At 42.9% G+C, this 27,680-nt stretch overlaps 1 protein-coding gene across 1 annotated transcript; it reads right to left on the bottom strand.

Annotated features, from left to right (window-relative positions):
* Positions 1 to 227: 227 nt before the first annotated feature.
* On the bottom strand, positions 228 to 27,680 carry ATAD3A (ATPase family AAA domain containing 3A). Its single transcript, XM_054849874.1, has 16 exons — positions 27,366 to 27,680; positions 26,831 to 26,907; positions 26,247 to 26,348; positions 24,587 to 24,646; positions 24,149 to 24,218; positions 22,466 to 22,631; positions 21,679 to 21,748; positions 17,587 to 17,742; positions 17,292 to 17,348; positions 16,256 to 16,381; positions 15,072 to 15,196; positions 12,669 to 12,720; positions 11,693 to 11,763; positions 8,582 to 8,749; positions 7,866 to 7,974; positions 228 to 635 (listed from the first exon to the last, which is right to left on the bottom strand). Exons 1-16 carry the CDS (start codon positions 27,598 to 27,600, stop codon positions 456 to 458), a joined length of 1,824 nt encoding a protein of 607 aa, XP_054705849.1. The 5' UTR covers positions 27,601 to 27,680; the 3' UTR covers positions 228 to 455.

Genomic DNA, 27,680 nt, shown 5'->3' with positions numbered 1-27,680 from the left:
AGGAATGTCATGGGCAGGATCCGTGGAACAAAGATGAGAAATCACTCTGCTGGAGCTTAAACCCTACAAAGTTAAATATATGAGTAGCAGCAGGCTTGGACAGGCCCTGGGTTCCCACAGGGCCATGTCACTGGGACACCTCAGAACAGTGTCGAATGGCTGAAAAGGATTTGGAGTTCAGGCCTCTCTAGCAGGACAGGCCATACAGAGTAACACAGTCAATGGTGTTTCAGCAAGGGGGTCCTTTAATACAGTTGCTTCTGCCTTGAACCATTTTTTTCTGGTGCACTCTAAAAACTTGAAATCAAAGGCAGACTGAGGCAGTACCCCCTCCCTTGCACCAATGAACACATTTCTCTCAACACATGATTCCACCAAACATTGCCCAAAAGACCCTCCCAGCGTTCTACCCTGCCCACTTCCCCACACATGCTGGTCTGAAGCCTGCAGACTTCTCACACTGGCGTTCCTTTGGGGAAAGGCAGGAGCGGGTTTCTGCCAGCCCCTTTGCTTGCTTCAGCACCCTCTGTTTTCAGCCACTCCATCTTCTGTTTATGTTGCTGCACAGCATCAGCTACCCGGGCATCGATCATGGCCTCCGTAAGGACACCGTCCTCTGATGCGTAAGCTGCAGCCTGGAGAGGCAAAGGCAGAAGAGACATAAGTTAGTGATGGCAATTCCCAGGATCAGTGAAGATCTGAGGCTGGTCCCTCTCTTTTGTTTTTTTCTCCATGCAGGTTTGCCCCCACGCTACCTAGCACAACATCCAGTCTTGTTCTAAGTCAGTGGTGGTACCCAGAGCCATCTGGCATATCGCCATCGGAAAGGTTTTCCTTGATGCAGCCGTACCAGGGACTGAAATACATCAACTGCCCAAGCACAGAGAAACATTCACAGCTACACAGAAGTCTCTGTCTCTGAGCTACTAACAAGCACCTCTGCCTACCTGCCTCTGGATTTCCTGGGAGGCAAGATCTTAGCATTTGGAAGAGCCAAGGCTGCAGGTTCATAATGCTGAACATAGCCAGTATGGTTAGGCTGCAGGCATACTTGGCTTGTTTACATTTCCTCCCCTGCTTTAAAAGTGCTGCACGTATGAAGCCAATAAGGTAAAGAGTAATAGGTGCACATGGTGATTGAATTACTCCATCCAAGACAACACAAAATGTTTTAAACACTTACACAGCAGAACTAACATCAGTGCTAGGTGAACATGGGCAATATGGCACCTCTACAATGATATCTGACATGCGCTAATCTTGCTTTCCTCGTGCTTTCTGCTAGGAATCTCCCCTGCATCACTTCTGTGCTGTGGCAGCTCCCACCCCATACTCATCTGCCTGTGGGACCTTCCCTTTTCTCCCCCTCCATTCATACCCCAACTCCTGTCTCTTCAATTCTGTTTGGTAAATTAACACTTGGCCCTGTTGCTACTTCAAGAGGCAGTACAAATTTGATCATAGATCCTTGCGGAAAGGTTCGAAAACTACTGACATCCTTGCCAAACAGCCCAGAAGATTTCCAGCGGCAGCTTAGGGGAAACAGGACTGTGTGCCATTTCCCTTCAGCTGCAGCAAAAGGATTGTCACTTTTGTCCAAAGCTGCGGGACAGCTAGGACTCCACTGATGGACATTTTGCAGATGACAACACAAGCAGCCATAGCCTCCAAGGAAGGGAAGGATGCTTATGCCGTTAGCTGCACCCATCTCCAAGGTAACAAAGCAACTCCGAGCTAGAGAGTTCTAAATCTGGTTACTCCCTATGCAAGTGCTCCTGTACTGTGGTTCCTTGTACAGCTATGCCAGCGAGGGAGTTTGACAGGGACCCTCAGGGCGGGACCCCCTCCAGCTTCTCACATCCATGCTGCCTGCCCCAAATAGCCTCGAACTTCTGTCCACATCTCTCTCCTTCCACAGAGCTATCACATCATGGATTGTCACATAAGGATCCTTCTGCCTTCAGGGCGTTCCCCAGGATCACGGTTAGGAATATAAACTCTGGCTTTCATGATAGGTTGAAGTGTGCTTCTAAGGTGTTACATACAGGCTCCATATATCATTAACAGTGCAAAACATCAAGTATACCAAGCAACGACATTTACTGCAAAAGCACCACAAAAAGAATTTAGTGTGACCATTTTATGCACCCACTGTCCAGTGATGTGGACGGGAGAGAAGACAAACCCCAGAGTAAGCTGTTGCACTCTTAGTATCACCACAGTGCTGACTAGCCCAGTACAGCGGGTTATACCTGCCTATTAGATTACTGCTACCTCGCTGCAGGAGGAATAGTTATTTCAAGAAATGATCAAAAGGCGACCCAAGTTGGTTTTCAGCCTCCTCTAGTCTGCTTTCCAGCCCCTTACTTGGTAGTTCTTTTTTGGGAACTGGTTAGAGGTCTCACTGCACAAATCACATGTAACCACAGAGCTGGCAGGCGCTGGCTTTTACTGCAAGAAACATCAAAACAGATCCTTCCCTGTGCAAAACCTCTGTAATCCGTCCTTAAGGCAGAAGTGACAAGTTAGGCTAATGCTCATACTTCAAGTTAGGAGCAAACACTGGCCACAGGCAAGGAGTGCAGAGAAATAGGTTTGCAAATAGAGAATTCACTTGCATAAAGGCACTCTGTATTCAAGAACAGAGCAGGAGGCAACCTGAACACAACAAGGCAGTTACTTCCCACAAACACCAGAAGAGCGCTGTTTCCAGAACCTGCCTGCTGCCACAAATGTTTATACAACATGTATGACAACATGCCCTGTCTTCCCTCACCACTGTCAGAGGGGCATGGGGGAAAGGTTCTGTTCAGTTGAAGCATCCTCTCTGACTCATCCCCATAACCCACCCACCCCCTTTTTATTTTTTTTTATTTTTTTTTTTCCCCCAGGACATGACTGGGCACTTAAAGCTAAAAGAAGCCGGCACCCTTTTGTCAATGCAGCCCTCCAGCCGGGAGGATTTGGTGTTTTAAAATGGAGTAAGTGCTTTCCTGGAATGTATGTTATATGCTTCCACAGAACAGAGAGGATGTCTTCCCTTCCTCTGCATAGACCATAAATTCAACTGTGGAAACTCCTGCAAAGCTGTGCAGTTCACGCTCTGTTGATTTTCTCAATGACTTTCTATTTATAGAAAGCCTCAGGCCCTAGCTGTCAAGAAAGCAAATGGGAGAAGCAGCTGTCCCTTCTGGGAGTAGCTTGCACACACACAAAAATGGTACTGCGCTTCATTTATATTCATACCTCTGCCTTCTGCATGGATAAATTTTAACCCATTTTCTCCACTGCGACTATTCATGTTTTATAAGTCAAATCCAGTAATGATATAATCTGAAAATAAAGTATTTGGGGGGGAAGTAGAGGGATGGAGCACAGATGACAAGTCCAGCCTAGATGACCTAATGTTTCATTTCAGCTAAGAACCATGCTTTATTTTAACTTGGGCAAACTAATCGGCATCCTTTGAATCACATTTATAATAAAAAAAACCTGCTCGAAACCCCCCCCCCAAAACACACAAGTGTGCACACACCCTCCCCCCCTCATTTACTTATAATGTCCTTCAGCTCAGACCACTACAGAAGCATTAAATGCTTCCCATAACTTGGTCAGGCAGATGTTTTTTGATTTCTTTTAATTTTTTAAATATAAACAAGGTTCAGGGAGCAAAAAGGCATTCATGTCAGTAGTACAAAAGGCAAGGAAATGACAGGAAGCTCACCTCTGTCGTTAACACTGGGACATAAAACTCCCAGGAATTCTCTTGGAAGCGTTGCCAAGACAATTTTCCAGAGATTATGGCTTGGAATAGTGAAAGGTTGCTTTTTTGCCATTTTATCTAAAGCATATCAATGGGTTTACAGGGTGCAGAACAAGAAAGTCTGCACATTACTATAAACAGATCTGAAGGGAATTTTTAAGTGTGTAAATGCATCTAATCCATGCTATATTCATAAAGGATTAGATATGGGGAATGGAAAAGCACAAGAACAAAAGGGAATTCTCAGTCTTCTGCAGAAGAGATTAAAATGGATTTCTAGCATGCAGGCTATTAACTGTGCCAGACAGCAATATTTTTCCCATTGCTAGAGGTTATACCCTCTGCTTTTCTGCATCTTATTTTTTCTGTTTGGTAAATTCAGGACAAACTGAGCCAGGCTGAAACAACAGCGAACTACAACTTGACGTAAATGACAGCCAATCAATTTCAAACCCAGCTTATAGCAGAATCAAGCCTATGAAAGCTGCAGCTACTGCTCAGGCTTCGAGTTTAACTGAGATGTTTTTGTTAAAAGCAATATTGACAGAACACTCCAAAAGCATCTTCATGGGAAATGGCTGCGAGGCCCCGGGACAGCAGAGGGGCCACATGCTGCTGTTCTAGGTCACTCTGGGTAAGAGCAGACAGCTATATTGTTTTCTCCTACTGCTACTTCAGAACTTCACTTTTCCCCAAACCATCTTGGGTTCAGTTCTGGACATGAGAGATGACCCCAGGCAAGCTAGGAAGAGCTGATAAGGATCCCAGCATCTCAAAACTCCATCAAGTCCATATGTTCCTGTGCTCCCTGCCTATTTCCTCCAGCACTTCCGCAGATTCCGGAATGGAAGCAGTAGCAGCAATGCAGATTCCTCACTGCCTTTCCTAGCACTACCTGTGCTCCATGGATGATTTGATTAGGTTTCATCACATAGAGGTTAGGACTAGAATTGCAAGCAACAAGGCTGCACTCAGCTTGAGGGAGTAGGACAGACACTATAGATTAAGCCTGCCATTCTGGTCTCTGTACATTCATCTCTGTTGTCCAGACACTGGTTGAGGTTTTGTTCTAAGACACGTCTACAGAGGTATAATGCATGCAGACAGCAACGCTGCAAATGACTGTTGGAGGAATAAACTAATTAAGAAAAAAAATATATACAAAGCTGAGGTGAATTAAGTGACAGGCACGTTGCAATTAAGCCTACACTTGGAGGATTAGCTCCAAGTCATATCAGGACACAATGCAAAATAGCTGAGAACAAAAGGCAAACAAAACGCGCCCATCCAGCTCTTTCTCCAGCATTCACAACCAGCAGTTTTCACGAGGGCTCTGTGCTGTAATCTTCCCCAGAATAGGTCAATTGAATTTATTTATTAAACAAAGACCTTAGGCATAGTGCATTTCAGCAGCTGTTGTGATGAGCCTATCTAGAAAAATGTTGGAAGCTTAAATGTCTCGAGACATAGTTGTTTAAAGTCTGCTTTGAGGACTTCTAAAGAGCACTAGGCTCATGACATCTGCTGTTTACCAGCTCCCTGAGGTGTTACTAAGATCAGAAACAGAACTGTTAAGAGCGATACCTTGTTTTTCCCTTTTTTGGCTCTTCCTGCCTTTCATCTTCTCAACTTGTACATCATCTCAAATTCTTCCTGCCTGTGTTGTTAACTTGACATAATGCTTTGGGTGGAGAGAGGGGGGAAAAAAAAGCAACTGCAAGTAGGGAACTGAGTGGGAAGTCCAGATGATCACCTTAGAGTCACGGAAGAGGCTCCCTAAGCGCTCAAGTTAAGCCCTTTTGTAGCTTCCTTATAGCTCCCCACATCCAAGGTGGACAAAATTGTAGCATTATGTACCAGCTTTGAAAACTGATTAAAATTCAGTGTGCGTTCATAAGGTGCTGCTTGCATCAGGTTATTTTCCACATCAGCCATCTTTGGCATGCAGCATCTTGAATCAAAAATTAGTGATACAGGAGTTTAAAAGACCAACAGTTTAAGAGTTAACAGTCCTATTGTAGTATATAACCACCTTACAGCTGTTGCATTCAGCTGAGGAAAGTCTGAAAAACATTTTCTTGAGCCAGTTATGTTGGTTCACGTAGTCCCTACCTAACCCGATCCACACCCTCAGATGTGCCAGGACAACAGCGCAGCTATGCAGCTAACTTGTCTCGCCCAGCTATTTTTAGTTCTGATCAGCTCCCTGACCCAGTTCATAGTACAGCCACACAAAGAGGTGAACCAGCACAATGGAAAGGATAGCAGAAAGGCTGGAATACGAGGCAGGACTAACACTGCCAGAAACACTTGTCAAACTGCAGCCTTAATCCTTCCCTGATAGAAGAGAGCATTGTATCAGCTACAAAGCTACCTATAATGAGCTACCTGTTAGCACCGACCCAGGCCCCAAAATACTGATAACCATTCCAGAGATCAACTTTGGTTAAGAGCACTTAAAACACCTGCTTACAGAGAGGCTTTTAACCACAGCTACTTAAGTGCAATAGTTCTGGCGCTATGAGGTACATTTTAAAAAGTGACTAGGGCAACAACACTAAGGAATTAGTCACCTCCACCCTTCCTTTCCTTCAAGATCACTTAAAGGATAAATGATAAAAGCTGAGGTCATTCCCAGGGAGTAATGACAAGCTAGGAAATCAGGGGTGATAAAAAGCAAAGCTGATAAAAAGCAACGATCATTTATCACAATTTTTTATTACAGGAAATGCCTGGCAGCCAAGCCTTTCACATACACGGGTAAGGGGGTTCTCTTCTAAATGAAGAGAAATAAAGAAATTCTGTGACATTTAGTGGTCTGCTTTCTTTCCCACATCACCATCACTCAGTTTAAGACAAACACCCTAGGTCTTTATCCTGGGTTTCAAAGTCAGAAGCCCACAAAAAGCATAGTTGTACTTGGAAAAAGTAAAGCCACAATCTACTGCAAAAGGCAGAATGGCCCCAGAGTCTGGTCTTTCCTTCGAGCTGTCAGCTCACCAGAATGGCGTCTGAACACATACTAATTGGACACCATGGCAGTCCACCTAAAAGCCATCATGATGCACTACCTCTCTCCAACTCTCAAGTACTTGTCAAGCACCTTGCTAAGCTTCTCGACTGTGCTGGTAACAATACTGATCTGGTATGTTTTCAGGCAGTTAGAGAACAGAAATGAATTAAAAATAAAGCTTTATATACATTTTCAGATGACAGCACACATTTTGAAATATGTTTGAATCATACATGAAGTTATCCAGCTGTATGCTAACATACAAACAATAAAATAGGGACTAACAGCACTCAAATGGCTGCTTTGGACCTCAGCTCATGACTACTGCAGTTAATGTATTAGAAAGGATAAATACTTTCTGTACCTTAAAGGATGGACAAACAGTAGTAGGAGGAACGAAATGGACAAACTTTATAAAACATTTGTGAACTGCTAAACTAACTAAATAAATAATAAAATAGGGTTTTTTACTACACCCAAAAGGAAGCTGACATTAGTAAGTTACATGACATACAATTTGGAGCGTATTCCTCAAATTGATATTAGTGAGTTAGTTTATAAAAATACACAATCCAGTAAGAAACTGGCAGCTGTGACAAAGCAGGGTGAAAGCCTGATAAAAAAAAAAAGAATGCTTAAGGTTGTTGATCATGTGAACAATTGCACTCAAAGTGACTGCATTTCTTATTTCTATATAGGTACCATGCATATAGAAGTCTTTTCAGCTCCATTTTCCAGTTAGCTGGAAAACTAACATACCTATGGGCCACAACATTAGGCAACTCCTCTGCTGAGCTTCTTGGGCTGGAACATCAGTTATGGCCAGCATGATTTGCCCAAACCCATTCTTAAATCACTTTACTTGAATTCAGTCAGGGATTTCCCATTAGTGATTATAAAAACTGTTCCTATTTATGAGATGAGGAATTATACCGACATTCGGACACCCACCCTAGAGCTACCGTACTACCATACGGACATAATCAAACTTCCAAAGTGAGACAAGATCTGAGAGTCCACCATCAAACACTCAAGCCTTCCAGAAAGGGAAAATGAACCAAGAAGCCTAGTGATAAAAGCCCTACCTACCTGCCATGCCACAGCAAGCTGAGAGATCTCTCGGCCAGACATGCCCTCTGTCAACCTGGCAATCTCGGAGCACTTTTTCCCATAGTCAAACTGGGCCAGCTTCAAACGCCTGAAAAGCAAAAGAACAAGGATTAGTTTACAGGTCAGGACATATATTAGTCACATGACAGGAGGGTGAGGGAGTCAGAGGTAGGCTTTGTAAAGAGCAACACTTACAGTGAAATCAAAGATCAGATCGGATCAATCTCTGTAGAAAGATCCAGCCTAAGTACAGAAGTTGTTCTCCTGGGCCCAGAAAGCCCGATTTTGTGGCACAAAGAAACGTGTGTACCTGGATTAAGACCAAAAAAGTGCAAGACTGCACAGCACACAAGGAAATGAGTCACTTGGTCTGATTTGTCTCTCTTAGGTCAAGCAAAGACAAGTGCTTGGACATGAGGAGTTCCAACAGCGTTCCTACTTGCATTATTGACTCCAGTGCAGCAACTGGTGGTCTAAATTTTAAGGGCACAACAAAGCACGGCATGAAATTCTAGGATGGCACCTCACCCTATAACAGGATAGCAAGAGGCATCTCTCCAACTCTTCTCTGCACTACTTGTTTAAAGTGGTTTTATAGATAGTATAACAGAATACACAGAAAAGGAGATGAAGAAAAGACAAAAAAAAAAGAAAGAGAATCCTATAGGGTGGGAGAGTTCTGCACAGATACTCACTGTTTACCCTCTGTGGCTGGCTTCAAGACATGTCTATCAAAATACATTCTCACAAGACGCTCCCGTTCTTCTAGCTGGGGCAGATCAAAGTTCACCATTTCATCTATTCGGTCATTGATAGCCCAATCAAATTGCTCAGGCTGGTTGCTTGCTAAAACAAGCATAAACCTGCAAGTATGAAACAAGAGAGGAAAGACTGAAAAACCCACAACAATAAAAATCAATGAACCAGTCTGAACATTGGGAACTGTCATGGTCAGTATCAAAGACATTTCATCACCTGACATGTCTGAAGATTCCTTAGAAATAGCATCTCAAGGGACATACTAAAATGCAGTGCTGTTTAAGCTACTTAGAACTGAAATACGTTTAACTCGGTACTTAGCCTTCCAACATCAGCCTTCCCCAGTCTGTCCTTGCCATAGAAGCCTCATTTATCACTTCACCTACAATCTCCCTCAAGTTAGGAATATCACAAACATTTAGCAAGAGTGCAGCCTCCCAGAGACCTCTAAATCTGAAACCTTGGAACAAGGCTGGACAACACAGAGAGATGTTTTCTGGCACATATGTATCTCCAGTTTAAATCCCAGTTTGGGAACTGACTTCAAGCTGCTAACTGCACAGCACCCTAGAACCATGAGGGGCTGCCTTAGTCCTGCTCTGAAGGTATGGATGGCTGCCAAACTGAAAGCCAACAGCATTACTGAAACCTCAGCCAGCTCAGCGAGGTGCAGAGCAGTGAATGGACTCATCCTGGCCAAGGAATAAGGGGAGCGTACCACTGCTGGGTCTGTGTGTGGGAAGCTCATCCTTCAGCAGCTGATAAAAGTTGACTTACTTCTTTCAGGCAAGTCTGACAACACATTCCTGCTACCAAGTCTAATGTGTGCAGAAAGGGGCATTCACAATCAGTACCATAAAACAAAAGTGGTTTGTTTTACTGAGCTTTGCTCCATGGTATAGATGTGCCAGCTTCCAGGTCCTGCTCTCTCCTCCCGCATTTTGAAGCCAAAAGCCCTTTCTTTTGATTTGTAATGAATGACGCTTCTTCCTCATGCCAATTCTGCTTTAATTGATGTTACCAGCTTAATAGTGCATTATAATTTGAAATGGGCTTTTAACCACAGCTATTGGAATATTGACATTCTTGCAGGCTATTTAAATCCGAGTCTACAGGGGGCTGTGTTCTTTGCTGTCGTTTCTGAAGATAACTTCGCCAACCCAAGAACCACACAGGCATGAAACCGTTCCTTTTCTACCAACAAGAAATTCCCTCAAACCCCTGCAGAAACACAGCTTGGATAAAGGATTGACACACAACCTGCTATTCAGGCCTTGCTCATTTCTATTGTGAAAACAGTACAAATGAGCAAGAGATGCAGGCACAGTCAGCTATCCAGCAATAAGATGCAGAAAGTTCTTTGGGAAGTTTAAGCCAGCAATTCACAGTACTTAATACTTAGTTATGTTGGTGACAATTCACTGGTAAAGTAACAGTACTCCTCAGGGTCTCACCAAAACAGCTAGATTTACACGCACTATTAGACTTATCCCATTCATGGATACAGGACTCCTCACTGCCCAAAGCAGCAATAAGGCTGTTCAGAAGTAAAAAGCAGCGCATGAATCACAAGGACATGTTCAGTCTCCTAGAATGGCTCACAGTTTAAATTAGGGTTGAAATCAACATCTGACAAAATGACAGCAAAGTGTTTTGAGTGGAGGCATAGCACCCACTGCCACACAAGCACACCCAGAGCTCTGCTAAGGCAATTTAACATCAGGGGAAAGAACCGTCTCCTTACCACCCCCTGCCAGTCACTGGCTTGCAGTGCAATTATAAATCTCCTCAAAACCATAACTTGGCTAGATCCACAGCAATTAGTCATTACAAGTCAGAGAAGGACCATTTCCAAGAAAAAGAGGGAACTATTTAAAGCTAAAACATACAAACTATTATTCTTAAAAGTTCTGCAGTTCTACCTAAACATCTTTATCATCTTTGCAGGCACAAGGCAAAATACATTTCTAGTGATCACCTAGGAGCCTGGAGTATCTACAATTTTCACCTTGAAAGTGAAGTTCAACAAGCAAGTAAAGTTCACGCATACAAAAAAAAATCAAATCAAAGATTATTTGAAAAAGGTCGAGGAAAGGTCACCTCTATTATGAGAGCCAGGAAATGGCTCTTGTTAAACTAAGCAGTGCTCTGCAGTAAGTGAACATTCATGTGACACAGTGAGCATGGATGGATTGGCAATGAAATTCACACCCGTGCATACTTCTGTCAAGTCAGCCCTGTTTAGCAAATCTATTAGCAGCCATGAAGGAAACAGCTCTGGGATTCCTACGTTTATGTGCAACGTTGCACACAGACATACTGAGCAGACAGCTTATGCAAAAGAAATGGGGTCAGATTTAAACTCATCTGCCTCAAAGTTTCAAATCCACCCCCACTGTACACATATGCACAGCATGGAAAGAGGCCACCGAAGCACTGGAGAGGAACAGCAGCTCAAACAGGCACCAGCTGAAGCATTTTTGAAGAGATTATGAAACATGCAGGCGCTATCAACCTGCATTCTCTTTTGTGATATTGATTTTCATGGGCCAAATACCGTTCTTGTTTAAACAACAGTAACTGATCAAGAAAAAGAATGTACTCATTAAGACAATCAAGATGTTCAAATACCACCCCTGTTTCAGGAAAGAATTTCCCTGCAGTGCTGGAAGGGAGCCACACACAGTACTGATGACATATGAAAGGGAACTGCTCACCACCACATACCATATGGAGGGGAAATGTTGTCCTGAAAGGCAGTTCAAGAGCCCTTTTGCACAGCTGCTAGTGTGGGCCAAACAAACACCCTTTTTACAAGCACTGATCTCTACCCTGTGTACAGGCCTTCTGAGTTCTAATTTCCAGGTCCCAGGAAAAGATAAAGGAGGAGCAAGCTACATTCAGTATATAAACTGAAAAAGGGATATTCTATGTAGATTTTTTCCAAGTCCATCGTAGCACAGATCACGCGTTTCTAACTTTGATTTGCACACCACAGACCCTTTACAGACCTTCAACTGCTGTAAGGGCTGAAACTGGATACTTACTTGTTGCTGTGCTGCCCTGTTCTGTGCAGGAATGCATTTAAAGTTGCTCTGAGATCTTCACTGATTTTCTCCTGCAAAGATGAAATCCAAAGGAAGATCAACTGCTTGGGGACCTAAGACAGGTCACAGCTTTAAGCAGCATTATTGACAAAATGAGTTCTGTTATTGTCAAGTATTTGCATTACAGCAGAATCCAAAGCACTGTAATCCTTTGAAAAAAGGATCAATTTATATACCCAGAAAAAAGGTTACAAATTAAAAGCTTCCAGGAGAGGGATTAAATATTTACCCACAGTCATTCAGTGATTCTCTTGATTTCAAACCCAAGGCCCTAACCAATGGCCCAGGTGGTTCGCCCTGCTGAACACTATTTGAGTTGGGAAGTCCAATAAAATACTTAAATAAGCCATAGCAAAGATTTCACTTACACATTCAAAGTAATCTTCTGGGGATAGCTCTTTCAAATAGACCATTTGGGTTCAAATAGCACATCCAGATTCAATGTACAATATGTTGACTTACTTTGAAAATGTAAATCATTTGTACAGGGGAAGATGCTAGTGTAGCTTTGTTAACGTAGGGAAAAGCAGTTCTGATATGAAAACCTCCCAAGATAAATATCTGTTGGGACAAAACCAAACCCTGCAGGGTACCAGCTCTGCAGCGTGAACAATCTTATCTTGTTTTCAAGATATGCCTCTTTCTTTCCTACTGCCCAGTCACCTGCAAAACCTCCAAAAAGATGACGTCACCCATCTTCTGCAGGGAGGAATTCTCAAGTCAGTCTTGAGATGCTCATTCATTCAGCTGCAAGACACTAATTTCTTGTCTCTGCATCACTTAATTAGGCAAGTGGTAAGGCACCTGCCAGTTTTAATCTTTTGCCTGTTGAAGCTATCTAATCAGGTTAAACAAGAAGGCTGTTGGCTGACTAACTGCAGCACACACAGATAACAGACATACAGAAAGTACTTACTGTTGCCCTCTTCCGCAGAAATGCATCCGCTTCGTCCACAAATAGCAAGAGGCTGTAAAAGGAAAGCACTACACAGTAATAGGAGACAGGTAAGTGAGGCTCAAATGGCTTGAGGATTCTCCTGTCCCACTACCAGGCACCCATAACTGTGGCCAGGTGTAAGCTCGAAGGATTACACAAGCAAATTCAATTCTCAGCTAAGCTACGGCAACATTTCCACCGCGTGCACTTGGCCCATCCCAACAGTTAGGCAAAAGGCATTGGCTTAAGATACCTCAGGCCATAAATTTGACTCCAGGCCTCTGGAGTTTTGTTTCTTGCTGTTCAGAAGCAGACTGAACAGAAGCAATTCTAGGGCACGCGACCTTAACCTTCTCCAGATTTTTAAATATAGATGGGACTTTTCATGGGCATGGTTTGGCAATGGGCTTGTACATAGCAGTGCTGGTATGTTATTGCCAAGTTGGAGTAGATGTTTGAAATTTGGACCTGGCTCCCCAAGTATTTGCGAGAGTGCTTATTTTAGCATTCCCTCCTACTTAGAGAAATATGTGCAAGGGTACAAGACAGGAAAGCAAGCATACAAGAATCTTGATGACAATAGCATCTTCCTGCCATTTTTATGCCTTATACTATTCCGAAGACCTGAAACCAGAGTACTCCCCTGCACCTTGCTTTGCTATTTTGTTGGGTTTTTCCTTTCCAAACCACACTAGCAATAATGTAATGGTTTTCCTACCTGTGGAGAAGTGAATTAATAAAGTCAATGAATAATTCACAAAAATAAATTCACTTATAACCCAAGGGTAGTGCTCTTCCCCAGAGACAGAGCATATAAAGATGTTTATCAATAACAGAACCAAGTTGCTCATAAAGCTGTCACAGCTTGTATTACCTTCTTGCCTAGCTTCAAACCCAGCTTTCTTTCAAGGGATTTCAGGGCCTATTAACATCTTTTACTCAACTCCAGTTTTTCTGAAAATATTCTCAGCTACAGTCTCCGCAGAGAAGTGTCTTCTATCACAACAGCTTTCAACTAATAAAGGCAACACAGTACTAACAGCTAATATTGTTGGATATCCAGAATAAAATCTGCTTAAATACCTGAACGTTACTGGAGGTTAGAATATAATCTATATGGAGACATATAAGCTTTGATCACAATTTTCATAAGATGGCTATCTGAAGTGTATGAAGTTCAAACGCACAGAAGTTTTTGATCAGGACAGAGAATAAACTCAGACCCAGGCAGCGCTGTGAAAGAATTCTTTAGTGGAAGCATCCAGCAGTCTTCATCCAGTTGAGTATCCTCATATCTCTTCCAACTTCCTTTTCTAAGCTCACTTAAATTCTTACGCCTTTCCCTCTATAAGGTTCTCCTATCCTGAGGAGCTAAAGAGTTTAAATCCTCAGGACATTTACTCTGCAAGCTTTTGGTGGGTTTTTCGTTTGTTGTTTTTTTGTTTTGGTTTTAAAGAGGAAATAGAAACATTTAGATGATGAATGCAACAAGGATTAAAACAGACACTGCAGACAATGTCCATCTAAAGCAATCAGAACACATAAATCACTGGTTAGCCACATTTACAGAAGATCTGCAATCAAAACAGCACCAAAAACCCAAACTGACACCCACTGCAAGTTCTCTATTGAATTTTAATATCCTGGCTGGAAAAGCAACTTCTTAGCTACCTCTGGACTGCAAGAAATCCATCTACATGAGTAAGAACAAATTAACTACATACTCTCATACAAAATCAGGGAGTCAAGATCTAGCCTCAACAGGAATGCTCTTCTGCAGAGAAAAGTTTGCTTTTAAAGATGACTGAAAAAGCACAGCAGTTTGTGACTTTTACACCTAGCTAACGTCAATGCCTTTAGCCTCTTATTTCTTGTATTTCACTACTACTACTACTAGAGACGCAAAAGTAAACAAGATGCCAGATCCAAACACTATCATAGTCTAAAATCTGAACAATTGCAACAGGGAATAATATCTAGAGAGTGTAAACACCTGGTTGCACCTCTGCTGAGTCTTCTAACTACTGTCAAAAAACTGATCACTGAAAGACATGTCCCAGCCTTCAAGTGGGCAATCTCTCTCCACCTGCCTGGTGAGATCAGCAAAGAGTCAAGCTATGACTGAGCTGGAAAATCTGAAGTAAACAAGAAGGGTTTGAGGGAGCAGAAGAGCAAAAGCTTTCAGCCTTTCAAATATTACCAAGCAGCAAGATTTCACCCATTCTAGGAAAACTTTAAGAGATGCTATGCCTCGTCAGTGTTACCTCATCTGTGCAAAAGTATCATTCAATAAGTAACAGATTAGGGGCCTGAACTACGTCGTTGCAGCGTGTTTCTTTAAGTAAGAAACCAAATTCAGGATTCAGAGGAACCTCTACTTACCCTCTCCTACTGGTGTTTGCCCAGTCGAAGAGTTTATGCATGGCAGTAACTCCTTCCCGCCCCATGGGGGCAACATCGCCACCTGTCATGATGGCATAATCCATGCCTGAATGCACAGCTAATTTCTGGAAGGAAGCAAAAAGTAGTGAGTTAAGCACTCTCTTTCATTACAAGTCCACAGAAGATGAGGAGGGAAATAAAAGTAGTTTAGTCCTATCAGCATGATTAGTTGTAGAGAGTACATATGCTCTTAGAAAATACTTCTTTAGTCACTATGGGGCAGCTTTTAGCAACTGATCTGAATGGGAGCGAAAGATGGAAGATTAGTCTTATGGCATGCACAAAATTTTAACGCTAGAAGGCACTGCCGAGGGTGCTTAGACCTTCGTCTTTAACTTGTGTATTGTTTATTTCTTCCACTGTTTTTGTCACGGTCCAGTTTATAACTTACTTCTGTGCAGCAGAACAAGATTCTATTCTCTACTAGATGCTTAAGTAATACAACTCAAATCAAATTTTATTCATTTACAAAAAAATTAAAAGCCTGGAATTAAATAGTCAGTGAACCCAATGAGCATTCAGACAAAATAACAGAATTTTCCCTTTGTGCTTTAAAGCCTGCCACAATTTATTGGTCTGGTGACTAGTAAGCAAAGGGTTTTGCTGAAGCTCCTGGGCATGCTGGAAATATCTCCCTTAAGTCTGCAAGTAAAACCAAAAAATAACCTCTATGATTTTTTGCTAGGGTCAAATCCTGACTCAAATCCATGCAAAAACCACCCTGGTAGCGCATACGCACAGTGAAGCCACACCTATCTCTTTTTTGCTCTGGGATTAGTAAGCGACAGCAGGAAAGACCCTATTTAGACAAGTACATAAAATTAAGAGAGGTGGAAATGAGACAGCAGGCCGGTGTTGCAATTTCACAAGTCACAGTTGTCAAGTGCCTTTTCCAGATGGAAGGGCTCTGCTGCCTACGCTTAGCACTAGAATCCAAGTCATTGTACTAATTTAGAGTCGAAGCAGGCTGGGTGTCCTTTCCTGCCTTCCCAACAGAGACACAAGAACACAAAGTTTATGTGATACTACAGCAATAGATTTCAGACTACAGAGAGTGCTTAGGCCATGAAGTTTTCTGAGCACCCTGCAACATGCAGGTTGTCAGAATCTTGGCAGGGTTTTACCTTGGCAAAGAGCGTCTTTCCAGTGCCAGGGGGACCGTACATAAGAATATTCCTGTACAGGCTTTTGTTCTTTTTTGTATTTCTTGTTGCTATAGCAATGTCTCTCACACGTGCTTCTAACTGTGGCTGCAAGAAAAGGGTTAAACTTAAGGAACAGAAAGTACCAAGGGACTTGCATCTATCAGCTTCATAGATCAGCACCAGCAAGTAGGCAGCACTCCTACAATCTCAAGCTTTTAAGCTCTAACTTTGCTGCTTATTACTTCAGACCAGGGTCATCTCCCCTTCTATGTCAGGATTTACTCAAGGTTCCATCCACTTGGCTACAATTCTTTTATAAGAAAAAGCAGCAGTGCAGGAAGCAGTGCAGTAAGTACTAGAAGAACTGATAACACCTAAATATTCACTTCCTATTGGATGCCCTGGGAGGGATACGCCAAAACATAAGCAACTCTTTGCAGTATCAATTCTTTCATATAAGTCAAACATTCACATTCATACTTACCCTCCATTTGTAGAGATACTGGGAGAAAGCTATTTCTGCAGGAGTATTTTCTCTCAGCAGCCTCAAAAAGTACTTAAATTTGCCTAATATCCAGGAATAAAATTCAGAAGCAAATATACAGAAGCAGCCCTAATTAGCAAGTTAAGAACCAGTCACAAGATGGGCAAGTGTATAACGCTTCTTCAGCTTTTTGGCCTACAAAAAGATCTAGGTTCAGTAATCTTTACCAGATTAGATGAGACAAGTGGAACTCTATATATAAACAGGCTGACTACAGAGAAAAACTGCAGCAGGGCAGGAACTGAACTAAGACTTCCAACTGCTTTGCACAGAGGAAAAAAGGTTAACAGAGTACTTAATACATGTCACACTGAACATAGGAGCTTATTTACGGTCTCAGTGCCCCAAGGGTGCCATGTCTCCAGAATTACTGGAATTACAGCTTTTGAAGTGAGTGTAAGGAAACAGCCTTTCTTATTTAGATTCCAAAGTCATCCTTCACAGACCAAGATAGCAAAATAGAGTACTCACACTAAGAACAACTCCTTCAAGGGCATCCTGAGCCTTGCTGGTAAGACGCTTACCAACCTAGAGAGGACAAATTCAATTACTGAGATGTAGAAATTAAGCACAGTTTTGACAACTCACCTGAAGGTCATATAAAATGACAATGAGCTCAGCCCACCTATGCTAACTCCTTATAGCACATTTATTCACAGATACAAGGACACAAAAGCTGCAAAAGCTTGTGCCTGACACAAAAGCTGCAAAAGCAGTTTTGCATCCTCATGGCTGAATGCAACACAAAAGCAAAGCTAAACTTTACCTTGATAGGATGCTTCAGTGCCTCCAGTACAGTAATGCGCGAGGTTTCTCTCACCAGGGAAGGTTTGCCCAAACGTGCTTCTAGGTATCGCCCTGCTACTGCCGTGGCATTCTTGGCAGAGTAAACACCCACTGCCAACAGGGTTAGGCCTGCCACCTGCAAAGGAAAGAGGGAAGGATTAGGAAAAACACTTGGCAAGGTAATGCTATTGTGTGTGGCATGCCCTGCAGTGGGGAATTAAGATTTAGGACAAATGCTGACCAACAGGGGTTTATTTTTGGTAAGATGCTTTATCCCTGTTCAGTCAGTCAGGCTCTCATGCTCCCTATCCATGGGCCATTTAGTGCTCTTGCATCTTGCAGTGTGAAACGCAGAGGAAGCAAAAGTAATGCGTATATGTCACGTATCCAGAAGTATGTACTCTCTGCTCAAAAAGCACGTGGCTTTTCAGACCTTTATCTAAGTAGAGTATGTTTTAAGACAAATATCTACCAGGCTTTGCTACAAACTGAAGGTATAAGCATCCTAAGAGAAAAACAGTATCTCCCATAATGCTGAAGCTTTAGCTTCCAGCGTTATGAACAACAGCACATTGGGAAAGTGGTGTGGTTTGGGGATTTTTTTTTCAGGTATTCTGTGCAGACAGTTAAGAATAAGCCCATATCAACCAGGTGCTGTCTGCCAGACTACGCCTCACCACACAAGAAAATGTATGCTGAATTAAAGATGCCAAGACAAAAAATCTGAATTGTGACTGCCACCAAGGCAGTACACAACAGGGAACAAAAAGGATTAGTCAGGGTACACCTGCTGAAAGTGAACAGTCATGCCAGACCCAACACAACAGGAAAACAGGTACTCAAGAGGAGCTTCAGAGGCAAAACCACCACGGGAATTACTATCACTGCATTAGACTGTTCTTTCAGAAACTGCAGAACACAAGACATTCCCATCAGTTTGCCAGTGAAGCAGAAAGACTCCAGACTTCTCTGTGGTTTATAGCTACTGCTTGGTTCAGTACTACATTGGCTCATACAAAATCAAGAGCCCCACAGGCAGCTTCTTCCACCATAGCTAGCTGTCAGAATAGACAAGGAGCTGTGCTGACAATGCTAAAGACACTCCAGGAGGTTGCTAAGAATAACATTTCAGGACAGGATTTGAAGGCAAGACTTTACAGAAATCTTTAGTACGTATAGGACTGTTTCCTTAATTCTCAGAAACTGATAGCACTGATAACTTTTATAAATTTTTTATAAAACTTTACTTAAGGTGCACAAACGTAAGCCTCCAGTTCCATCTGTTTGTACATATGCAAACAAGTCAGTTGATTTACCAAAAGTTCTATTCACCTGAAAATACAAGAGAACGAGGGATGTTACTTTTAAACTGAGGTGTCTGGGAAGAGGCCAACTGTTCCACACAGTTCTGAGTACAAGTAATCAGTTGTGTTCAGCTTACAGCTAGATGCCAATAATTCATATCAGAGCAAGCTGCAGCAATTGCTTTTAAAGCAAGCAGACTTTTACTGCAAGTATAGAACAAGGTCAAAAGCCTCAAGGACAACAAGGATGGCATCGTTCAATAAACCATGAGACACCATCTGTTCAGTTTCTCTCTGCTTAAATGTGTGACATCACCTTTGCTTTAGATGGAAACACGAATGGTTCAGAACTGCAAGTTTTAAGATGCAAAGAATATGACAACCTCCACACCTGATCCATGTCAGTTTACAGGGATTTTAGAACACAAAAGAGACTCCACCTTTTTAGCAGCCTCCTTCTAAAAACAAGGCACCATGACAAACGATCTCACGCACTCTTACATCACCTGCTTTAGCAGCATTCAGTACTAAGCAAAGTTACAGGCTGATACCTCAGATCCATCCAGGCAGAGATAAGCTTTTCAGACTTTTGGACTTCACTGATGTTCATGTTACAAGATACAGAGAAATACAGCTTTTAGACTGACAGCTATGTATCAGAACAGGAAAACTACTTGACTCACATTCACAGAAGAACCCAATTACTATGCCAGCTCCACAAATCAGTCTGATTACAGCGCCTATCTGTTTATCATGAAGTATCTAGCAAAGGAATCAATCTGACTGATAAGCAAAGATAATTCCACTAAAAAAAAAAAAATCAATAAACCCAAAAAACTTTGAACAGAACCTTTGGGTTGCATGGATGGGAAGAGGTAGGAAAAGAGCAGCCCTTACAGTAGGCAGGAAGAGCTGAAAATCCAGGTCTAAATTAGAGGAACCCTAAAATAACTGGCTAATTCTTACCTTATAGTCATTTTTCAAAGCAACAGAATATATGACTTCCAGCTGTGTTATCTTGTTTCCAAAAATACACGATTTTTTTTTTCAAACTAAACGTCCCAAATTCACAAGACAAGAGCTTGTCAGAAGCAAAAACGACCATAATGCAGGAAACTGGTATCTGGGTCAAGATAACATGCAGCTAAAAGCACCAAGCACTAATCTGCAAAAGGCTCTGAATACTGCAGGCATTCCAGGTACAGCCTACAGATTACAAAAGGATCCACTAAAAGCGTGTCTTGTTCTCCCCAGTGCACTCAAAGTACCTTTTGTATCAGCCTGTGTGTATAAAACCGGAGGGTGGAGCAGATGGTGGTGACTGACTTAAAGCAAAATGTCCATTTTAACAAGCCATGCTACTAAAAATATATTTTCACTGTAATGTTTTGTTCTAAGTAGTACACTGAGAAACAACTCTATGTCCATAAAAAGCCACTGCCACGCTCTTTTGTCCTGCAAGAAGATGCTGGCTTTTAATCAATTTATTTAGCACACACAACAGTTCTCCAAGTACTCTCTAGGCTACATCAAAATTAGATTTAAAGTTGTGAGATAAGCAGCAGAGTGAGTTTTAGATCATGTCCTGCAAGGTCTGGAAGTTCCAGAGACTAGGAGTGCTCCTTTATAGATGAAAATTGTACCCTCAGATTCTCTGATCACGGAGCGCTGACAGCCTGCTATTCACGCAGGATGAGAATAGCAGGCAAGTTCTTGGCAGCTAACTTGGTGGGAAGAAATTGCAGCTCAGAAACAGAATGCATGCGAAACAGGAATACTGAAGGATTCCTCTGTGGCCTTAAAATCATGTACCTTAACATTATAATTTAAACACAAAACAAACTAAACTTTCACGATGCATCTCTTACTATTTTGTGGGAAAGTGTTCTCAGAAATTTTTTTCTGTAAGGGGTAAACAATCAAAAAAATTTTGAGATCACTGGTTTATAGGGAACAAACCCCTCCTGTGTCCACCAGATCAACTATCACACATGTCCAATATACTTTCCCTAATATCCTAAAAAGACATTTCTAGTTTGTAGGTTAACTGCAAACATAGAAAAGACATTGCAGGTGGGGGGAAATGGGGATTAGATTTTTGTTCCCAAAACCCACCACTGGCAAAGAAGTCCTGTAACAGCGGGATTAAACATTTCCTAATGCTCTGTTCACCTATAAACATTTATAGACGTTCATGCATCATGAAAATACAATGAACATCAATCATTACAAAGCTGAATGAAAACTTGTCAGCTCAGACCCCAGTCAAACAAAAATTGTATTCAAGATATCAAAGAAAAAATCTGCAGTTATCTCTAATTGGCTATTAGATAAAACCCCTACTCCCCTACATACACAAGAGACAGCAAATTCTAGAACATTCGGGGAAAAAACCCACAAAATAATCTGTGAAAAAGATTCATCTACTTTTTTCATGGAAACTGCATCTATTACTTTTAATAGCTGGCAAACTTTCAGGCAACACGTTTGTAAAGGTGATGGTGCCTCTAAAGACGAGACAATTACACACTTTTGATCAAAGCCAGACTCTTATGTGACCAATGAGAAATGAATTATCTACACAGAGAAGACAAGAATTAATTTGAATGAAAATCTGAAGCACAGTATCTCCTTAAACGAGGACTGCAGAGAGCAGCAAATTCCCACCATGGTTTGCAGTTTATAAACGTATCAGAGCAAGGAGTTAGTTTACCAGATGTTTACAGACAGACTTTTCTGGAAGTTATCAATACATGTCACAGTCTTACCGTGGCTGTAACTTTATCCCAGTCTGTTACAAAAGCACGGAATCCTTCCCCGAAGAGCATCCCAGCTGTCCTATGGTACGCAAACAGCAAAGCAAGCAGAAGAGAAAGGGGTATCAAAGACTGAATTGAAACAACTTACAAGACAACTTTATACTCTATAATGATCTTCTTCAGAACCAGTCAAAGCTAACTGAGGGCTCACCTGGGAACTGAAACATGAACAAGCATGGCAAATACATTTATAATCATCTGATGTCTACACCTGATCTGGGATTAAATCCAGAAAAGCATTTGGCATTAAGATGATATCACTTTCTTTAATACATTATTGGTGCTGAACGGTAATAAAAGGTATTTAGTTCTAAAGGGGTTTTTTATTCAAAAATCTCAAAGGACTTAAAATTAACACATTACAAATCTAAATGTAATTTGGAGATAGACTATTTTATACCTTTATGGCATCTGTTCAGAAACTGAAAGAACTCAGAGAGTTTTCAGAGTAACTGAATCTCAATCTTAGTGAGGAAGGCTTGAAGCAATCTGTTAGAAAAATTATATAAAATTCACAAATCTATAAGTAGTCTCTTTGGTTCACATTCAGATCACGATGTAGCAAGACAAGTGAAAGAGAGGGTTCTCTTTAATACAATTTCTATTGTTCAGAGTACAAGAGTGTACGAACTAACTTTTGAGACTGCTTAGAGGAATAAACAGCAAGGCGTCCTACATAAGAGAAATCTGCAAAAGCAGCAAGGCAACCCATGCCCTTCTCCTGGCTTGCACATACTTGAGGGACTCTAACACTGTTTGGCGATGTTCAGCAGCTTTTAAGCGGATCTGCTCCCGAATGATGTCTGCGTTCTCCCGCTCAGCCTTGGCACGGGCTCTCGCTTCTGCCTCAACACGCAGCATTTCATTCTTATGCCGCAGCTCCATCTCTCGCTCTACAGTAGCTTTGGAAAAAAAGGAGAGAAGAGGACTATCTTTTGGGCTGGCTTAATCCCAGGTAGCAGGCAAGTGAAAGAGATGCATTGCTTCATCCTGGCATCACAACAGCTGTGTGTGGTTGCATAGCAGCAGACTTCGAGATCTTAATACCCTCCCACCCTCCCCCAAAAGGCAGCCAACCGGTACAATATTACAGAAAACAGCCAAGGAATTCACCCTCTCTGCTCAGAGAGATCACATACCAAATAGGTGGCCTTCTCCAGATGGCACAGTGCAAGACAATAATCATCCCTCAGTTCTGGAAGTTCATTACCAGAAAAATTGATCAGGGCAAACTTTAGTCAGAGATGAGCTAGACAATAAAGGATACAGCAACTGGGAGGGAAAAAACCACAGTGCTAGGCACTGCTGCTGCTCATCAACATCATTTCAGAGAGGAAGTGTGACGCACTACAGACAATGAAGGTCAACCCCGGGCAGGTAACTACACACAGTATAACATACACTGCTTGTAAGGAAGAGAAGCAAAACTGAGTTGCCTGTAAAATGCTGTCCCAAACAGGATTTTGGAAGCTCTCTTACTTCAGACACACAGAATTGTGACAGACACACTAAGACTGACATGAATGGAGGATGAATGAGAAACCTAAGAACAACCCAGGAGATGAGATGAGGACTTCATAGCCAGCACCCTCTATCTTCTGTGTCACTGCAAGAAATCCGGACTGGACCACCCAGCTATTTGATAATTGATACTCATCTTGATACCTGAATGCTGGACAGGCTACCTTGACATTCACACCTTGGTGCCTGTGAGTAGGTGCATACCACAAGAATAAAATCACCCTCTCCTACAGGGTTTCACCATTGAGCTTTCTTACACGGTTGCTACACTACTTCCCTCAAAGATACTGGCAAACACTGAGAGCACACTAGATGGTAGCAAGGAGCAGACAAGATAGCAGTCCACCTCTGTGCGCAGAGCAAACCAGCTGTCCAATCTCTTGGTCATACACAAATCGCCTTACATTTCTAAGACTCGGGCCCTAGTGGGGTCCCACTGATTCTGGTAATTCCACAACAGAAAGAAACTAAGCAAGATTCAGACTAAAACGTCATTACTGAGCTTTTATTTTCTACAGGAAACAGTGAACAGAGACTAGGTGACACAGATTCAACCGTTCCTCCCAGGAGCTATTTTGTTTCTCTTCCCTCCTCAAAACTGGTTCTATTTTAGATTGTCCCAGTATAAAAATTGGAATTTCAGGAGATGCTGACAGTTCACTGGGAAATCCAAGTACCACACGGCAGATGTTTAGGAGTACAGCCACGTCTGAAACTAACCTTGGAAGCAATTGGTAGTTGAAGTACTACTAGGATTCACCCACTACTTGCCCATATGACATTAACACATCCGTCTAATGGGAGCATCAACCAATACGGACAAGGAGTCAAAGGTCAGTACAGATAACTCATCTGCCTACCCATTCTGTTGCTAGCTAAAGAAAAATTACTAGCTTACCACGCCTCATGGCTTCCTGCTTCTGTACAGATTCTTCCTGCTTCCTCAGATTCTCTTCATTAACAAGTTGCTGCAGGCAGACACGACAACAGAAGATGCATTAAAGTTGTAAGGACTCTGTCAAGTAGGCATTTGTGTAAGCTTAAGCACTACAAATGTCTTCAAGAAGCTCGTACTTAGGTTGAAGTGCATTCTTCCTCTCCCCATCTCCCAGATTCGTACTCTTAATCCCACGCTCCTAGCTGCTTTGTCCTAATTCCTGACGTTTGATTTGCCTGGCCAGCACTGTTGATGCCAAGCAAATAGTACAGATGAGAGCAACCGTGGCTAGCATCAGCCACCTGGCCAGCAGGATAGCGCACAGTTCCAGATCACCACTTTGACCTAAGAAAGCTACTACACAGTTCCCAGGTGGGTTAAAGAAGGAAGCTATCATACCTGCTGTCGCATCTGTTCATCATAGCGTTGCCTTGCCAATTTGTCCTGGTATTGGGCTCGCTTCAAAAAAAAAAAAAAAAAAAAAAAAGAGCATTCAGAATATAAAGATTAGGCATTTAAGAGCAAGACCCTAGTCCTGAGGGCAATGAGGTTTGGAAAAAAAAACCAAACCAAAAACAAAACAGAAAATAATCCCGGGTTTGAATATGAACAGGGCAAAGTTTGGGGCAAAATATCTTCAGCCAGCACCAAAAACTCCTCTATGCTGAGAAATCTATATAGTCTGACTTCATTTTAAGGTATCACAGATATAAAAGCAAAGATCAAGTGTTCTTTGGACCAGAAAAGGAGACTTACTTTACTAGGAAAAGCATGATTTTCATGTTCTAAAACACATTACCTGGACTGGTGATTGCAAGCAATAGAACTGTCAAGATATGCTACCTGTCAGATGAGCTATGTTTCTGATTAATTTTCTTGTTCTTCATTAAGTTGTCTCACTGATTTTCCACTGCAACTGGCAAATAAACCCATGTCATCTACACTCCACTGAAAGCGTTCTGAGGGTCTGTATCCATCAGCAAGGAGGACTCTGTACAAGGGATGATATTCTTCTCTATTCCAAATACACAGACAGCAGAACAGCTTGCAAGTTATCTCCTCAACAACTGTACAGCATGGCACTTCAAAGTAAATCATGATCAACTTTGCTTTGACTTCAAATGATGCCCTGTGAACTGCAAGAGTTCAAGAGCTAACTCATGAACGGAGCGGACTGCGAAGCCTGCTTCCTGAGCCAGCCCCGTTCAAAGTCCAAACTCTGACAGGATAAAAAGCAACATGTGCCAAGTAAGCAGTTTTAGCTGTCTACCCAAGACAGATTATCAGTTAGAATTGATCAATCCCCTGATTTCCTGTGCTCTACCCAAGACAGATTATCAATTAGAATTGATCAATCCCCTGATTACCTGTGCTCTCAAAGTAAAATGTCACCATATGTGAGCTATTAGCATAAAAGCTAGCTCGTGTTTCCCTGATTTCAGTATTATTGCTACTTCAGTAACTCATGCTAAAATATACCAGAAGGCACCAACATTGCTCACAACGCAGCCTCCGGTAACTCTCAGATTTGCATCACTTCTCCTCTTTGGGTATTTCTTCCCTATCTAAAAGATCAAACTTGGAAGAAACCGGGTTGCAGCCTACTTAAGACTGAAATCCAAATAACTTAAGAGATATTTCATTGTCCAGGCTAACACATATACTTGATAAGCCAGTAGTCTTCAACCTTTTAATGCCATCAGCTGTTAGACACAAAAAAGTGTATCTTGGCATGTTCAACAGCACTTCCCTGAAGGTTCCTTTAGGAAACTTTCAAAGAGCACACAATAAGAACAACTGCTCCTACCGGTCCCTTTGGATGTTCAAGAATTTGGTAACAAAAGTTCAATACGACCAAGCTGCATGTAACTATAAATCAAGTTCAACATTACAAAGCCAGGGTAGAAGACGGGCTCAGTCTGTGAACTGCCTCATATCTATCGCTGCCCATGACCCCCTTTCCCCCACCCCTAAAAGGGGCAACTAACGCATTGTTGCCTTTTCCATAAAGGACACAAACAAGGTCTCCCACCACTTGGCTTCCCCCTCATTCCCTTACTGCTTGATGTTGTTTAGTTTCTTCACTGAGTGTTTTTCGTCTCTCTTCTGCTTGTACCCGTATTTGCTCATTCTTCAGTTGTTCTATGGCAGCTTCATACTCCTATTAAGATAAAGAGATAACCATCACAAACAAGCTCAGTATGTCATCCTATAGAAAAATACTAGTGATAATTATGTGCAAGAAATCCATCCATCTATAACCAAAGCGATACCCTGCAAAGCTGACCAATGACACAAGAAAGCTAAAATATAACCAGAAAACTTTACAGTTTATTTTACAGTTCACTGCAGAAACCCCTTGTCATTCCTTAAAAATGGTGGTGATATTCCAGCATTTACAAAACCACTCAGGACATGCAAGTTTTAAACAAAGCCATAAAATACATCCAAGAATAGACCAAATCAGCTTGCACTTCACCTTCCAGAATTATTTGTTTTTAGAGGCAAAAACCTATGATTTGCTGAAGCACAACAACAACAAAAAAACATAGTACCCTCTGCAGATGTCTAGAAAATGAGACTTTGACCTACAGCCCCCACAAACCTGGCAGTTGCCCGAGCCAGGCTGGCTGTTCAACATACCTTAAGTTTCGTTTGCTGTTCCAGCTGCAAGGTCTGCTCTTGCATCTGGGCAAGACTAAGGGCATCTTTCGCATGGCCTGAAAGGGACAGTGGGAAGAGGTTATCAGCAGTGCAAAGGTCTTTTCTCAAGTAAGAAAACGCTCAGTCTATTCAATCCAACCTGGCGCTGAGACTGTCTAGTGCATGGCTCTGAAGCCGTACGTTCAGCCCTCCTTCGGAAATCTCCTCACACGCTTCACACATGTGAAGTCAACAGGTTCGCCCTGCTGACAAGGTGCTCCAGGACCTTCCTCTCCTTCGCAGGCCCCGCGGGAGGCGCTCAGAGGAAGCCAATGACCCGGAGGGCCGACCTCGGGGCCCTACAGGCCGCCGGGTCCCTGGCAAGGAGCAGCTGCCTCGGGCGAGCACTGCGAGAGCCCGAGGCTGCCCCGACCCAACCCGGCCCGGCACGGCGGGCACACACGCTCCGCACAAGGCGGGACCTGACAGGACGCGAGGCACCGACCCCCCGCCCGGGCCCCGGCCCCTCACGCACGGGACGCGTCCAGCTCCCGCGCCGCCTTGGCCGCCCGCTCCAGGCCCGTGGGGTCGAAGTTGCTCCATTTGTCCTTGGGCTGTTGGCGGTCCCCCGTACCGCCGCCCCCCGCCGCGCCGCCGCTGCCGCCGCCGCCGCCCGGGACTGGCGGGAGGGAGAGTCCGGCCCCGCCCGGCGCCGCGTCCCCGCCGCCCGCGGGGGTCGCGCCGCGGTTGAGCCCGAAGAGCCACGACATGACGCCGCCGGCAGCACGCGCGCACGCGGAGGACGCGCCGCTCCCCGCGCGCGTGCGCGACGGCAGCGGGGGCGGCCTCC

This window comes from Grus americana, chromosome 21 (genome assembly GCF_028858705.1).
Source record: "Grus americana isolate bGruAme1 chromosome 21, bGruAme1.mat, whole genome shotgun sequence".
NCBI lineage: Eukaryota > Metazoa > Chordata > Aves > Gruiformes > Gruidae > Grus > Grus americana.
The sequence above is the reverse complement of the archived record's forward strand: the minus strand, read 5'-3'. Positions and strand labels throughout refer to the sequence as shown.

Bases quoted from the DNA above. Each gene is read 5' to 3' on its own strand.
- ATAD3A (XM_054849874.1), bottom strand. From the start codon at position 27,600: ATGTCGTGGCTCTTCGGGCTCAACCGCGGCGCGACCCCCGCGGGCGGC. The intron at 21,749-22,465 runs GTATGTGCAAGC...TGCGTACCATAG, and splicing joins ACAGTGTTAGAGTCCCTCAA to GACAGCTGGGATGCTCTTCG. The intron at 17,349-17,586 runs GTAAAGTTTAGC...TGTCCTCTCTAG, and splicing joins CACTGAAGCATCCTATCAAG to GTTGGTAAGCGTCTTACCAG.